Genomic DNA, 15,828 nt, shown 5'->3' on the forward strand with positions numbered 1-15,828 from the left:
ACGCGTGTCTCCGTTTTAAACATGTTTAAACTGTTCAGAATACAAATCCAGGCTCTGTCTCGTTAGATTGGTGTAACTAAAGTTTGTACTGAATGAAACTACATTAAACCATGTTGAAAAGAAAATGATCCGATTAAATCATTTCCCCTCATTTACAGTGACGACGTACAGCGCAGTGCGCATGGCTCTGGGGTTAATCAAGTTTAGTTGTTTCTCTTTGCAACAATCTTTACAAGAAGGCAAAACAGTTAAATGGCAGGTTACAGATATTTCCATTTGACTGTATTTTGATGGATAAACTCAAGGATGCTGGCTGTTTTGAAAGAATTACCCCGATGCACACTGATGCGCATGGATGAGCTTGGAAAAATTTTCTTTTTATGAAATTATGAAACTTTGGCTGAACAGCGCTTTTTCCCGTCTCTAATATGGAGACGCATGACGCATCCGAGGCAGAATAGCAGCGCAGAAAGCACCTGTAGAGACATTTGATTACGCACAAAGTTTATGTGGAGCAGAAGCGGTCGGACCACGGCAGGTGAAATGTTCCTAGCCTACATGAAGTGAAACTGTTTAATTGTAACATTAATATGTTACTGGACACGCTGGTCTGGTTGGTTAGACCAGTGTTGGAAGTGGAAAAAAAACACACACACACACACACACACACACACCAATTAAAATAATGCTGATAGCATGGACTAGAAGACAGGTGATGGTTTTATTTAAATGATGATCAGGCTGCTGTAAAATGTAATCTCCATCCACATCCAGACGGAATGATCCTCTATTCTATTTGCTCTGCTCTTGTCTGGACTGATGTAGCTGACGGTGCGCACGGCGCGCCTAACGGCTGTGGTGCACATAGGCGTCATTTTAACCGGGGACGCCGGGGACATGTCCCCGGCAAAATTTGTGATTGGCTGCTGTGTCCCCCCCACTTTCAAAAAAGCCTGCTGATGAGGATTTTTGTTTTACCAGCTCAGATCTTATCCAGGGGTCGGCAACCTGTTCCCATCAAAGAGCCATTATTACCCATTTCCCACAGTAAAGAAAACACCGCAGTAGCCGCAGCGTTGCGGGCGGGGCCTACCCTCAGACAGCAGAGCGCTGCTCACAACAGGTGACAGCAGCCGGGGGCATCGCACCCGTGGGGGATTCAACACCCACACTTTTCCAGCTGTTTTGCTCACCTCCACACCAGTCTGGTTTCTTTATGTCGCACTCTCACTCTGTTTGCCTCATCTCCTTCTTCACCTCCCTCTTCTGACAGCCAATGTCGGGTTTCCAGGAGAGCAGGAGAGGGAGGGACAGAAGAGCTCGACTGAATTCATAATTTTACATCTTGACATAAGCTGTACAAAGTCTGAGTTTGATAATGTGAAGAACAGCAATTTGCAGAGGTTTATAACAGGCGCGGCACCAGGTTTTCATTTTTGGGTGGGCCACGGTAATTCTGGACGGACCTTAATAAGCAGTGACTTAAGTGGAGCAGGCAGGTCGCGCTAGAAAATTTCGTTTAAAAAGACGTCCTAAATGTGTTCCCCCGTCATTTTTATTTATAAAATATGAAGTAAAAACTCACAATTTAATTTTCATTCATTTGTTATTAATATGTAGTCTACACCCGTGCGTTAAGTGGACCATCTTCCAGTAAAAGCAAAGCATCCCCACCTCTCCAAATGCGTAAAATGTGCATCAGCCGCTAGTTAGGCGAGCCGCGCGCACCGTCAGCTATCAGCCCAGACAAGAGCAGAGCAACTAGAGAAAGAATAGAGGATAATTGTGTCTGGATGTGGATGGAGATTACATTTTACAGCAGCCTGAGCATCATTTAAATACGTAAACCATCACCTGTCTTCTAGTCCACGCTATCAGCATTATTTTAATTGGTGTGTGTGTGTGTGTGTTTTCCACTTCAAACACTGGTCTAACCAACCAGACCAGCGTGTCCAGTAACACATTAATGTTACAATTAAACTTGATTAACCCCAGAGCCACGCGCACTGCGCTGTACTGACTGTAAATGAGGGGGAAACGATTTAATCGGATCCTTTTCTTTTCAACATGGTTTCATGTAAAATTTCATTCAGTGCAAACTTTAGTTACACCAATCTAACGAGACAGAGCCTGGATTTGTATTCTGAACAGTTTAAACATGTTTAAAACGGAGACATGCGTGACGCGTCTAATTCGCACCTGCTCTGCTATTATGGAAATTAAACTAACAAGATGAATAACATGAACTTATTTTAGGCACAGACAACATCCCCCACACTTTTGAAAAGCTTGCAACGCGCCTGATCGCTCGTGTACGTCTTAATTATCTTTCATTAGACGATAATCAATAAAATGATTTATATAAAGTGGATCCAGAAGTTGTAGCCCGTCTCTGCCTACAATTTTTGGTATTTTTCACCCTGTTAGTGGTTTTACTGAGCAGGTGCCACTTTTGTCATACGTTTCTTTTAAAAACATGTTTAGACTGTTCAGAATACAAATCCAGGCTCTGTCACGTTTGATTGTTGTAATTAAACTTTGTAGGTGGGGAAGGTCAGAAAGCAGCTCAGAAGCGCCGATATGATTACGCACAAGCGAGAGGCGTCAATCCGGTCTCACAGTAAGACCGGGTTGGAACTGTTCAGGTTTACGCAGACAATCTTTACATTTAGAATTGGCTTACAGATGTAAAATTAATGCAGTAAAATATAAAGCATTTTATTTAAATATCCATTCATTATTTTACAAGCAAGAGCCGCATGCGGCTCCAGAGCCGCAGATTGCCGACCCCTGTGCTAGCCTACTTTATTGTCCCCAGCAATTTTTAAACACCACTCAAGTGTATGGTTATTGTCCCCAGCAATTCTGAAAACAAACTGACGCCCTTGGTGGTGCACATTTTACGCATTTGGAGAGGTGGGCTGGAAGCTTTGCTTTTACTGGAAGATGGTCCACTTAACGCACGGGTGTAGACTACATATTAATGACAAATGAATGAAAATTAAATTGGGAGTTTTTACTTCATATTTTAGAAATAAAAATGACGGGGGAACACATTCATGACGTATTTTTAAACTAAATTTTCTAGCGCGACCTGCCTGCTTCACTTAAGTCACTGCTTATTAAGGTCTGTCCAAAATTACCGTGGCCCACCCAAAAATGAAAACCTGGCGCCGTGCCTGTTATAAACCTCTGCAAATTGTTGTTCTTCACGTTATCAAACTCAGACTTTGTACAGCTAATGTCAAGATGTAAAAAGATTAATTCAGTCGAGCTCTTCCGTCCCTCCTTCTCCTGCTCTCCTGGAAACCCGAGATGAGGCAAACAGAGTGAGTGCGACATAAAGAAACCAGACTGGTGTGGAGGTGAGCAAAACAGAAGGAAAATTGTGGGTGTTGAATCCCCCACGGGTGCGATGTCCATGCGAGCGAACGGTACCGGCTGCTGTCACCTGGTTGTGAGCAGCTCTCTGCTGTCTGAGGGTAGGCCCCGCCCACAACGCCGCGGCTGCTGCGGTGTTTTCTTTACTGTGGGAAACGGGTAATAATGGCTCTTTGATGGGAACAGGTTGCCGACCCCGGTATAAGATCTGAGCTGGTAAAACAAAAATCCTCATCAGCAGGCTTTTTTGAAAGTGGGGGGGACACAGCTGCCAATCACAAATTTTGCCGGGGACATGTCCCCGGCGTCCCCGGTTAAAATGACGCCTATGGGGGGCGGGCGCACTATCATTTCACTTTCACACACACGAATGAGGGTGATTTATAGCTCGGTCACTTCCTTGTTACCTACAAGGAAAACCAGCATGATAACTATATACGGTTTGAGAGAGGATCTGAGAGGGGTGGCAACATTTCCAGCAACACTGAAAACCCTCTCGGATGGTGCGTTCGTTGCACTAACGCACATGTACTTGCGTGCGACTCTGGCGAGCAAAGGGAATCTCTCCTGGTTGTTGCTCCACCATGTCAGGGGGGTTTCTTTAGGGTGGATGCATTCCTCCTGCAGGTAGCGAGTGAGCTCCAGCTCGGCTCAAACTCTCTTCGGGACGGTTGCAGAAGCAGTGCTTGTCCGGGACTTCAGCAGGTCTCCGAGCGTTTATTTATTTATTTTTTTGCCGCTGGTGGCAGCTCCGTCTCGGCCAAGGACTCTGGCTGCGCAGCAGCTGACGTACTGAAAACCAAAGTGCTCCCAAAGGAGCGAAGTAACGTTTCGTTTTGATACCAGTGCAGCCATCCTTCTCAACATGCATCATTGAGTTGAACCAAGTTCAGTAATCGCGTTGGCCCATGATGCAGCGCGGTGGGCTTCTTCATATTGCGATATTTCATTTTTGCGGTTACCGCGACAGCCCTAGTATACACAATAGACCTTGTTTGCTCTTTAACTTCCCCCTTGTAAAATTTTTATTTATATACACATATAATTTATTTTTTCATGCTGTCTTACTTGTATCCTTTCATTTTCTATTTTTGTTTTTTATTTTATTTATTTTTTTGTTTATTGTCTTCTTACTATACCAAGTTGAATTGTATCAACAAAATGCAAGTTGACATGAACACGGACTTCGGAGCTGCTCTGTAATGCCATTCTGCTAACGAATTTTGAAATGTAGTTGCTTTTGTTCATTTTTCAAATGTTCAATAAAAGTTCATAAAAAACTATTTCTGGTATCTCACCGTCTCTCCATAAGCCAACCAAAAATAAGGTGGATAGACTATAATGAATTCTATTTGAAGCAGTGCCTTTCTGCTGCCATTCATGCCTCCAGTGTGGATTTTGGGTGAACCTGAGTTTTATTTATTTATTTTTAATTCAGGTAGTATAGGTAGCCAGGCAGTTATTCTGTACATTACCTCATCAACTCAGTTCTGCCGAAGCTTCTCCAGCTTTTTCCTGTAAACGTCTTGTCTCTGCTCCTCTTTGTCATGTCACCAGAGGTGACTGGTTGCTACTAATGTTCTGTAAGAGGATTTGCAAACATAATTTCAGTCCTCTTTGGGACCATAATAAATAAATAAATAAATAAATAAATAAATTTTTATCCAAATTACTGTGTGGGTGTGCGCGCGCGCGTTTTGTTGTGTGTGTGAGAGAGAGTAAAATGAACACATTTGTTTGTTTTTATTAAAATGTAAATGCACTGGCCGCACAGGGGGCAAAGACATGAAAACGATGGTGGGGACCCATCCAAGAGGGCGGCCGCGTTGATACGTCAGCGAGCGAAGACGCTGGGAGGGACCGTCTGTGTGTCACATGATAGAAGAGCGTTTCGAGCTGATTGTGTTCCAGTCCCGTAACAATGGTAAGTTGCTTTCCAACAGGAACAAAATCTGCACATCTGGCCCTTTTCGTTCCCTCGGTACTTGATTCACCTCCGGACCGGTTGGGCTACAGGTGTTCAGTGTGACTCGAGCTCATCTGAATGTGTAGTTGTTCTTGTGGTGCTGTGGCCTAGCGTTAAGACTCAACCTGTGACCGGATGTTGTTAGCTTAACCAGCAGCTGGTGTTAATTTAGACATTTATACGTCAGTGCACTTCTGGTGTGAGTTTACTTAGACCACTGGGTTAGTTTAACCAGTAATGAGTTCAAATATCAAATGCTCAGGACTAGCTGTAGCATGTTAGCTAGTCTGCTAGTAAAAGTCGTCCCAGTAAGGGTATGGTGCGCGTGCGTGTGCTTTGACGTTTTATAAAGCGCTACTAGGTCATCTCCCACATGTACTGGTTGCCTGTTCTCGTTATATTCAGTGCTTTGTTTTCTACCTACACGAACCAGGCGGACCCTCTCCACCAGCAACCCGGAAGCAAACAGACCACGTGATCTCTGCGCTTCCTTAGAGAGAACTGCATTTGCTCCATTCTTCGTCCTGGTTTTGTGAACAGCTATTGTAATGTGTACAGTCTTTATATGAAGCAGGGTTTAGGTCCTCCTCACTGGAGGCTGGAACGAGTTGTTTTTATGTAAAATGTTTGGAGATTTTCACAGTTCTTAAATGGATTTGAGCTGTAACTTTAAATTACAACCACTGTAAAGGTTGGGTTTACTACAACTCTCTTGTAATAACTGCTCTGACAGGACTATAGCAATGTGAACGCTGCTTCTCATTCTCCACCTGCCATTTAGATGAGAGTGAAAGGAGGTGGGTGTTTTACAGATGGCTGAATTCCAATTCTGTACTTAAAACATCTCCAGAACTTGTTACCATGGTAATATAGCTCTGCTCAATGTCTTGTGATGCTGAAAACCGATTCCAGCTGAACACAGTCAGCTAAGCCCCCAACAGCACTGTTCAGCGTGATTCAGACTGGTCTGACTCTGGTTGGGTCTCTTGTTATTTGTGGAGATAAAACATCAACGTTGCAGAGTCAGTGGTAGAGTCTTGTTGCTGTTAGCCAATCAGAGGAGAGATGTCTGAATATCAGGAGTCCAAATCCTGCTGTCTGAAGCTCAACTTGGATCTGGCAATCTTCCAGATCATGAGAGGTGTGATCTCTCACTTTATTTCTCATCAGAACTCCAGCATTTTGGACGACCTGGAGACTACATTCTGTGGACTTCCTGGATAATTATCAATCTTAAGATTGTAACTCCTTCACTGGCAGCCCTTTGCTGATTGCTAAAGGCCTTCACTGCCAACGTTTTTCAGCATTTTCACAGTTTTTTTAAGAGTCACTGAACGTTGCGCTCTATGATGATGTCAACACCAAAAACAAAGAGGAGACTCACCTCTTAAGAATCCGCACGTTTCGAGTGTTATCCTTTGATTCGTAATCCGTTGTCAAACTGTGATCGGCAGAAACTTTTCCGGTTCGCGCCAAATTTTTTTTACAGCAGCGGCTCAAAACGATCTAACACATGGATTTTCTGCTTCCTGGTCACATGACGTGTGACGTACGTGGATGAAGATCGGCTTTAGAGCTGGGATGTTTGTTCTCACGGTGCGGGGGCTCGTTCTGTGAAACGGTTGAATTTAAAATGACGACTTCTGTCGTCAGTGGCAGTGAACAGGTTAAATGCATGAACTAGAGTTTCAGCATCACTCCTTGACAGGATGCTTTGAATCTGAGCAACATTCTCATAAGACCTGTATTTGTGTTTTGTTACAGCCAACCACACAGCAGTCTCCTCAGGATGAGCAAGAGAAGCTTCTAGATGAAGCTGTTCAAGCTGTGAAGGTCCAGTCCTTCCAAATGAAGCGATGCCTGGTAGGCGCTTGTTCTCTGCTTTAAAGGCTCATTCCTGCATAGCACTGGTACACAATTTGTAGAAACTTTGTTTGGTTGAACACGTTTACCCCCCACAGACTTTGCCTTTTTTGACGGATGGATCAAAAGTTCGTGAACTTCATCTTTTGTCCCAGAGGTGACAGAAATTCTGCTCTGACTGGGCTCAAACATCTAATGTAGAAAAAACACGATAAACAAAGTACAGGTGCTGGTCATAACATTAGATTACCATGTAAAGTTGATTTATTTCAGTAATTCCATTCAAAAAGTCAAACATGTATGTTAGATTCATTCATTACACACAGACTTGGGTTGGGCGTCGTTTGAATTGGAACAATTCCAATTCCTCATTTCGATTCCAGTTCCCATCCATTCCCGATTCCGATTCTTTCAAGTGGCAGGATCCAGCTAACCACATGTCTTACTCGATTAAATAATCTGAACTTCAACATGAATTTTATTCTATGAACATCTAACATTATCAGCAGTAGAATAGACTACTGTAATGCCCTGCTTTCTGGTCTTCCCAAAAAGAGCATCTCAGGTTTACAACCTCTACAAAATTCGGCAGCACGTGTCCTGATGAAGACCAGGATGCGGGAGCACATTACACCGGTTTTAGAATCATTGCATTGGCTCCTTGTGTGTTTCAGGATCAATTTTAAGACTCTTTTAATGGTTTTTAAGTGTCTTAATGGTCTGGGGCCTTCTTATCTCTCAGAACTGCATTTACCATTGCAGCTTCGCACTTTATAGCGTAACAACTGCATATTTAATTATGACCAATGAGATGTGGTGATTCCATATAAATATGAAATCTCAACCTGATTGATCTTTGAATGTTTAACCAGAAGAGTTGACTTGAGGATTCTTTGCTTGTTCAGGGACCATAAACACACTTCGTATTAATTCAGGCAGAGTCAAGTATACAGTTAAAAATAAATTTTATTTTTCTAAACTAATTATAATACATGACAATACATGTGCCCCAGGGTTCAATTTTAGGCCCAGTGCTTTTTAATCTTTATATGCTCCCTCTTGGCGGAGTCATCAGGAGACACGGGGTTAACTTTCACAGTTATGCTGATGATACACAGTTGTACATCTCCGTGTCTCCGCATGACTCTCGGTCAATGGATGCACTTTTTAACTGTATTTTAGACATCGAATCCTGGATGGCAGAGAACTTTCTCCAGCTCAACCAGGACAAAACTGAAGTTTTAGTCATCGGTCCTGAGGCCCAGAGAGAGAAGCTTTTACCGAAATTACAATCTCTGTCTTTTAATCCATCTGAACAAGTGAAGAACCTGGGTGTGATTTTTGACTCTGAGCTGACTTTTATCCCACACATTAAAAATATCACAAAAATTGGTTTTTATCATCTAAAGAACATCGCCAGAGTCCGCCCCATTCTCTCTCGGGCCAATACAGAGACGTTGATGCATGCTTTTATCACCAGTAGGATAGACTACTGCAATGCCCTGCTTTCTGGTCTTCCCAAAAAGAGCATCTCAGGTTTACAACTTCTACAAAACTCAGCAGCACGTGTCCTGATGAAGACCAGGAGGCGGGAGCACATGACACCAGTTTTAGAATCATTGCATTGGCTCCCCGTATGTGTCAGGATCAATTTTAAGGTTCTTCTAATGGTTTTTAAGTGTCTTAACGGTCTTGGGCCTTCTTATGTCTCAGAACTGCTTTTACCATATGAACCCTCACGGCCTCTGCGCTCCTCTGGCAGGCGTCTCCTAGTCATCCATAAAGTCAGGACACACACTCACGGCGAGGCGTCCTTCCAGTGTTATGGCCCTCGCCTCTGGAACGAGCTGCCAGAGGACCTCAGGGCCGCAGAGAACGTTCATGTTTTTAAGTCAAGACTCAAGACCCATCTTTTTAGGTTAGCTTTTATCTAAATATTTACTACAGTTTTAATTCTCGTTTTACATGATTATATTTTATTACTTGCTTTGCATGTTGTATATGATTATATTTTAGCACAGTTTTATTATTTAATTTATTATTTTACTGTTTATATCATTTTATTTATTACTTATTTTCTAATTTTTGTCATTTATATTAGCTCTTTTATTACATTTTTACTCATTTTAATCCAGTGTTTCCTCTGTGGGGGCCCTCTGCCCCGGGAGCGGTGGTCGACTGTAGCTTCCTGGGCGCTCTATAGGTGGGGGTCTATGCTCCCCCTCCACTGAGCGCCCTGACTTAGTGTGGAAGACCTAATGCTGCCGGGACAGACGGCTCCTCTGATGGCGTTTCCTTGCGTTACCATACTTGGCTCATCTGGACTCAGCCTAATATAATTTTTACTTGTGTGTGTGTGTGAGTCTGTGTGTGTGTGTGTGTCTGCGTGTGCTTGCATATGTTTGTTAATGTTTTTAACCTGTTATGGGAATCTGGGGTCATTTTGTAAAGCACTTTGAATCACACTTTGTTTGAAAAGCGCTTTAGAAATAAAATTTGATTGATTGATTGACAAGCTATGAATAATGATATGTGATGGAGTGTAGATACGGTGATGTAATGTGTGTTGTAGGTGGTGTAAAGTAGATGTGTATCGGAACCTTTGTATCTGAAAGAGATTGTGAATTCTGGGTGTAAAAGAATTTGTTGTCTGCTATAAACTAGAGAGTTGATTATTAATAAAACAACATATCCGCAGTACGACCAACCTGGTCTTGAGTTGTCTCCAGGTCACAAAAGGCAGGAAGGTTTGTTGCGTCTAAGACGAATGTTCTCTTAAGGAGCCGTGTGGATGTGTCAACTGGCAGTGTGCCAACAGGTTTGACTGTATGTCAGAGAGAGAGGTGTCTCAAGGAGGCTGATTCCGAATTGGCCACTTCGGAGTTCCACTCGAAACAGAATAACTCGGGAAGTCACTCTAATTTTAATAATCTAGAGTTTATGATTACTGCGAATCAGAATTTGACATGTTTGTAAGCTTTACCAAGCATCCCTCAGAAACCACACCTTCCAGATACAAGCTGTTCTAATTCTGTGGATAAAGAATCTTTACACATCATGTGCGATGACCTTAACCTGAATTTGCATCTATTGAACTTTGTGTATGAGTGTAGATAATGATTAACTTGTTAAATCAAACAGTACTGATCATAAGATTTAAATGGATCATTGTAAGAACAATATTCATTTCAACTTCACTGAATTAGGCACAAACTATTCAGACATTTCATATAACATCTGGTTCATTCACCCATATGATTATTTATGATTATTTAACTTATGATAGAGCTGCACGATATTAGGAAAACCTGCGATATTCGATAACAGTGCTTAATAATGCGATATCGATATTACTCACGATAAATGAACAAATACTAAAGTATGCAGTGTTGTTGTCGTCTGGCGTGTGACGTCTGCTCTGGGTTCAAAGCAAACAAAAACTAATGCATGAATTCCATTACAACATAACATTTTTATTGCAAAAATATGCAGCTGCACCTGCTACTGTATTAGCAGCAAAACGACAAACTGCATGCATGCAGTTCCTCAGTGACTTTAAAACATCACCTCCACCATAAAACTTTTTCTGATGCTCCAAATACAGAAAAACATCCCTTACCACACATATGTCAGAGTCAAGGCCCGCGGGCCAGATGCGGCCCGCGGAGCATTTTTATGTGGCCCGCGAGATAAATATCAAAAATATATTAAAACTGGCCCGCTGGCCGATTTTACTGCAAAGACTACAACTCCCATGATGCTTTGCGGAGCAGACGCGCCCCCTCCTTTGTGTTTTTTCAGCGCCGAGGCAGTCAGAGCTAGTTGGGTGTCTGCAGCTCCGCTGTCTCGGACAAACTACACTCCTCTCACTCAGCGCCGAGTTCACTCAGCTGTTTTCTGACGTTGAAGCCCAGAAACGGAGATTCTAGCCGCTCAGTAATGTGTTCACGACTGAAAGAGAAAGTTTTCAAACTAACTTCCAGACAGAGCTGATATTACTCCAGCGAGCAGCGACACGCTCAAACCAGCACGGCTCTGTGGCTGCTGTCGTGTTTCCCCCCCGACACACAACAATGTGGTCAAGCTGCTCAGACATGTTCATCAGCACAAACCTATGTGAGCACCTGTTGTCATCTAATGTTGTCATTATTATGATGAAGATGAACAAAACAACAGGAGTCTCCTCCTCAGCTCAGATCAACCCCATGATGCAGGTATCTGGCTGGAACAGGTGAGCATCACAGTAAACCAGTGGAGCAAACTGAGCTTTAAATATGTTGGTTTTATGCTCTTTTTCTGCTCCAAAACAAGAAAGTTAACAGGTGAGATGTTGCATTTTCATTTAAGATAAAATGATATTTTTATTTTGTTGTTGGCCCGTGAGAAAATATTTAACCTGCAGTAAACAGGAAGTGGAAAGGCTGCAGATAGATGAATAGAAAATCCCTTTATTGTTCCTCAGTGGGGAAAGCTAGACGTCACAGCAGCGATGACACTTATTACAGGAGAAAAAAAGGAGAATAAAAATAAGAAAAATGAAGAAACAAGAAAACATAAATCCTGAATAGATTTTAAAAATGCTGATTATACCACAAGTAATGAATACCACTGATGTGTTTTATTTGTAACTGACTTGCTCGTGTGTAATTTGGTTATTCCACATTCAGTGTTAATGCAGAAATAAGTTTGTTTCCAAATTTAAAGGTTCCAAATTGCATATATGTTGATAAAGAAAACGTGCAAATTTGCCGTCACTTTTTCAAAAAATATTAAGTTTGGCCCTCGACTCCGTCCCAGAGTTTCATTTCGGCCCCTTGTGAGTTTGAGTTTGACACCCCTGCCTTACCAGGGTTTTTGGAATAAATAAAAATATCTGAAAATAAGTTTAAATGTTAAATAATTAGGGCTGCACAATATATCGAAAACTTATCGTCATCGCGATAACAGGACGTGCGATAGGCCCATCGCAAAGCACGGCAGAAACGTCGATAAATGTTTGAACCAAACATTTCCATCCGTGTCGTACATCAACTTTTTGTAAACCAGCTCTGTTTTTTACGCGAAAGTATTATTTGACCAATCAAATGTAGCCCTTCTGATATGCGGCCAATCAGATGGTTCCGTTCACATAATACGCCCGCCCCCTACATAGACCCTTTTGGAAAGCTACACCGAAACTGAGTTAGCGGCGCCGTTCCCTTGTTCGTCATGCTGGCTCAGAGCAACGAATGCACTTTGTGCTGATATTTCTGGATTCAGCGCTGCTTTCAAATGTGAACGTGAGTCCGCTCGGTGTCGTTAATTATTTTTACCGGGCTGACTCCGACATGTGCCGGTGAACCAACCCACCTTCATGTCGCTAGTGTTAGCCCCAGGCTCTAGTTAGCTTCCAGCTAAAAGGCTACAGCACTCTCCTCCCAGTCCCACCCTGCTAAAGAGGGCCTGGAAAAGTTCCCACACACATCAAAGTGATTTTTCATTTATGAGCGTTTATAACCTTGTTAATCAGGATAGTTGATTTGCTGCTGCACATAAACTGTCAGTCAGAAGCTCTGCTAGCCGGTTATCTTAAGAGGAGCTAGTTCAATTAGTTAGCTTGTTATCAGAATCATAGTTGCAGTTTCATCATCTGAGCTGCTTTTTAAGATCTAGGTTAACTTGTTCAATTTGGGGTTAAAAACAAACGTTTCCACATATTTTCCATGTAGTTTTTTTGCCAGTTCCTCTTCTGAAAGGTAGACAATTGTTTTTCTCTTTCCCTCAGAAAATCTTAATATTCTCCTAGTTTGACTCAGCACAGTTCACTTCCCAATAGCAGCAACAGCCTTATATCATAACCAGGGTCCGAAATTAAATTTTTTACTCACCGGCCAAGTTGGCCGGTAGATGATGAAGATCTACCGGCCAAGCATATTTTTTACCAGCCAAAATTCTAAATGATTTAGATCTACCTAAAGCATGTTATTCTATATTATGTTGATTCCAAACAGAGTGACAAAATAATTAAAACATCAGTTAATAAGGAAAACAACTCTTTTGTCATTTTTACTATTTATTTATTTTTAGAGATGTTTTTATGAACTCTTTCATTGAAATCTAGTCAGACTCCTTGTTTTCTCTGTCCATGAAGTCTGGCCTCCTGCTTCTGACACCGTCTTTGTGCCAAAGCATTACAGCCTCATTTGGGTCATAGTCCTTGATCTCTGGAGAACACAGCTGCACCATGAGAATATCTGAAAGTGTGTCAGGGCTAGGGTTGTCACGGTAACCGGTGTAGCAGTAAACCCCGGTAAAAAAGTAGACAATAATAATAACCGTCTTGTTTTTAAAAAATATAAATTATCTCGGTGGATTACCGTGGCTGTGGTGTAGGCGCGGTGACCCTTACCAGCCACCGTATCATCTGCTGGAAGTTGCCAGCGGCACATGCGCACTTTGTTGTTTACGACCAAAACTTTCTTTAAGCTAAAGCTGAAATAATGGCCAGAGGAGACGGCAGCACTCGGGACATTTATTATCCCTCAAAGAAGACAAAGTTGGAAGTACGGGCATTATTTGGATATTTGAAGAATGCCGAGGGACAGTTGTCTGTGAAAGGCAGCAACGCTACGTGGCCATCATAATTGTCTCACGACTCCGCCACCTCCAGTTCGCCACTTTTCACAAAATCTTCTGGTTGCCACTGGTCCTGGTGGTTTTTCTTCCAGTTCGACAAGTTTTCTTTTGGAAGGCTGGCTGACTCCAGTTAAAAACCGCCACATTTCACCGCTAGTTTTAACACGAAGCTAACTTCTAACTTGATAAATTGATTGAATGGGATAGGTGGAAATGACGTTGGATGCGGCGCTCACGTTTCGCGTACGTTTGTGTACGTTGCGTGCAGGCGGGAGGACTATCAGAAATCCATGGAAGATGACTGATAAACATAACTAATTTGGTGCAAACATTTACTCGCCATGTGGCAGGTAGAGCTCAAAAATTTATTCGCCAAATGGAGCAATTTACTTGCATTTGGCGAGTGTGAATTTCGGACCCTGATCATAACCACATAAGTGGAGATAATGTTCAGTAGCATGTTCAGTGCGGAGTGTTCCCTAAGGTTTTTAAAGGTGCGGTTGTTCAGCCGATATTGAATAAACCTGGTTTCGATTTCTCCTCTTATGAGAACTTCCGCCCTATATCGAAAGTCCCGTTTCTCTCGAAGGTCCTTGAGAAAATTGTGCATGGTCAGATCTCTGCCCATATGAACAACAACTCGTTGTTGGATGTATTTAAGTCAGCCTTTAGACCACACCACAGCACTGAGTCTGCTTTGATTAGGGTGCTAAATGACATTCTGGTGGCATCTGACTCTAGGTCTAGGGTACTGCTTCTCCAGCTAGACCTTTCAGCGGCTTTTGATACGGTCGATCACCATATTTTACTGGATCGGCTTGGGTCTTGGGTTGGGGTGACGGGGGTGGCGCATAAATGGTTGCTCCTACCTATCAAACCGTTCCATTGGTGACTGTGCAACCTCCTGTCTTCCACTGCCTTGGGGGGTGCCACAAGGTTCTGTTCTTGGGCCATTGCTGCTTTCTATCTACCTTCTGCCTCTGGGCAATATACTGAATTAGCATGGCCTGAGCTATCACATTTACGCTGATGACTGTCAACTATACGTAGAAATGGATGAGAAGAATGCGGGCTCGAAATTGGCTGCATCTTTAGATGACGTGAAGGGCTGGCTGGCATCCAACTTCTTAAAGTTAAACGAAAAGAAGTCTGAGTTTATTGTTCTTGACCCCCGCAACCACCATGGCTCTCACCCTGTTTGTGACCTTTTAACCCTCAACCCCAAACAGTTTGTGACAAATCTCGGGGTCAAGCTGGATGCTGGACTCACAATGGCCCCACAGATGAACTCCGTAGTGAGGTCTTGCTTTTATCAGCTTCGCCGCCTTATTCGCCTCAGACGAATCCTGAAACGGAGGCATTTGGAGTCGGTCATCCATGCCTTCATTACCTCTCGCTTGGACTACATAAACGCCCTCTTCGTTGGTGTTCCGGTATTTGCCCTGAATCGACTGCAGGTCGTCCAGAACGCTGCTGCCAGGTTCTTGACGAATACACACAGACGTAGCCATATTACCCCTGTCCTGATAAATCTTCACTGGCTCCCTGTCATTTTCAGAGTGCAGTTTAAGTTACTGACCTTTGTATTTAAAGCTCTCAATGACCTGGCACCTCCCTATCTCTCTGACCTGCTCACTCCATATGTGCCCACGCGCACGTTGAGGTCGGCTGACCTTTTGCTGCTGTGCACGCCGCGGATGCGTTACAAATCGCGGGGTGAACGAGCATTTGTCCATGCTGCCCCAAAGCTATGGAACTCATTGCCCATTGGAGTTCGGCAGGCTCCATCTCTGGCGGTTTTTAAATCTCGTTTAAAGACCCACTTTTACGCTTTGGCTTTTAGACAGTGACTCGTTTTAGTGTTTTATTGTATCATTGTTTTAATGTGTTCTTAGTATTCATCATGTTTTATCTGCTTTTGATTGGGATTTTTATCCCCTGTTTTAGTTCTTTTGAATAGTTGTGTTTTGTTTTAGCCTGTGCAGCACTTTGGGCAGCTCCCA

General features: G+C 42.9%; 1 protein-coding gene across 1 annotated transcript in view; it reads left to right on the forward strand.

The window, feature by feature from the left end:
- Positions 1-5,188: 5,188 nt before the first annotated feature.
- vps35 (VPS35 retromer complex component) overlaps positions 5,189-15,828 on the forward strand; it is a 49,879-nt gene continuing 39,239 nt past the window's right edge. Inside the window, exons 1-2 of the mRNA XM_015941873.3 lie at positions 5,189-5,305; positions 7,112-7,210. Coding sequence (XP_015797359.1) covers positions 5,303-5,305; positions 7,112-7,210 — 102 coding nt within the window. The 5' untranslated portion in view covers positions 5,189-5,302. The remainder of the gene's footprint in view (positions 5,306-7,111; positions 7,211-15,828) is intronic.

The sequence above is a fragment of the Nothobranchius furzeri genome, chromosome 9, assembly GCF_043380555.1.
Source record: "Nothobranchius furzeri strain GRZ-AD chromosome 9, NfurGRZ-RIMD1, whole genome shotgun sequence".
In the NCBI taxonomy this organism is placed as follows: Eukaryota; Metazoa; Chordata; class Actinopteri; order Cyprinodontiformes; family Nothobranchiidae; genus Nothobranchius; species Nothobranchius furzeri.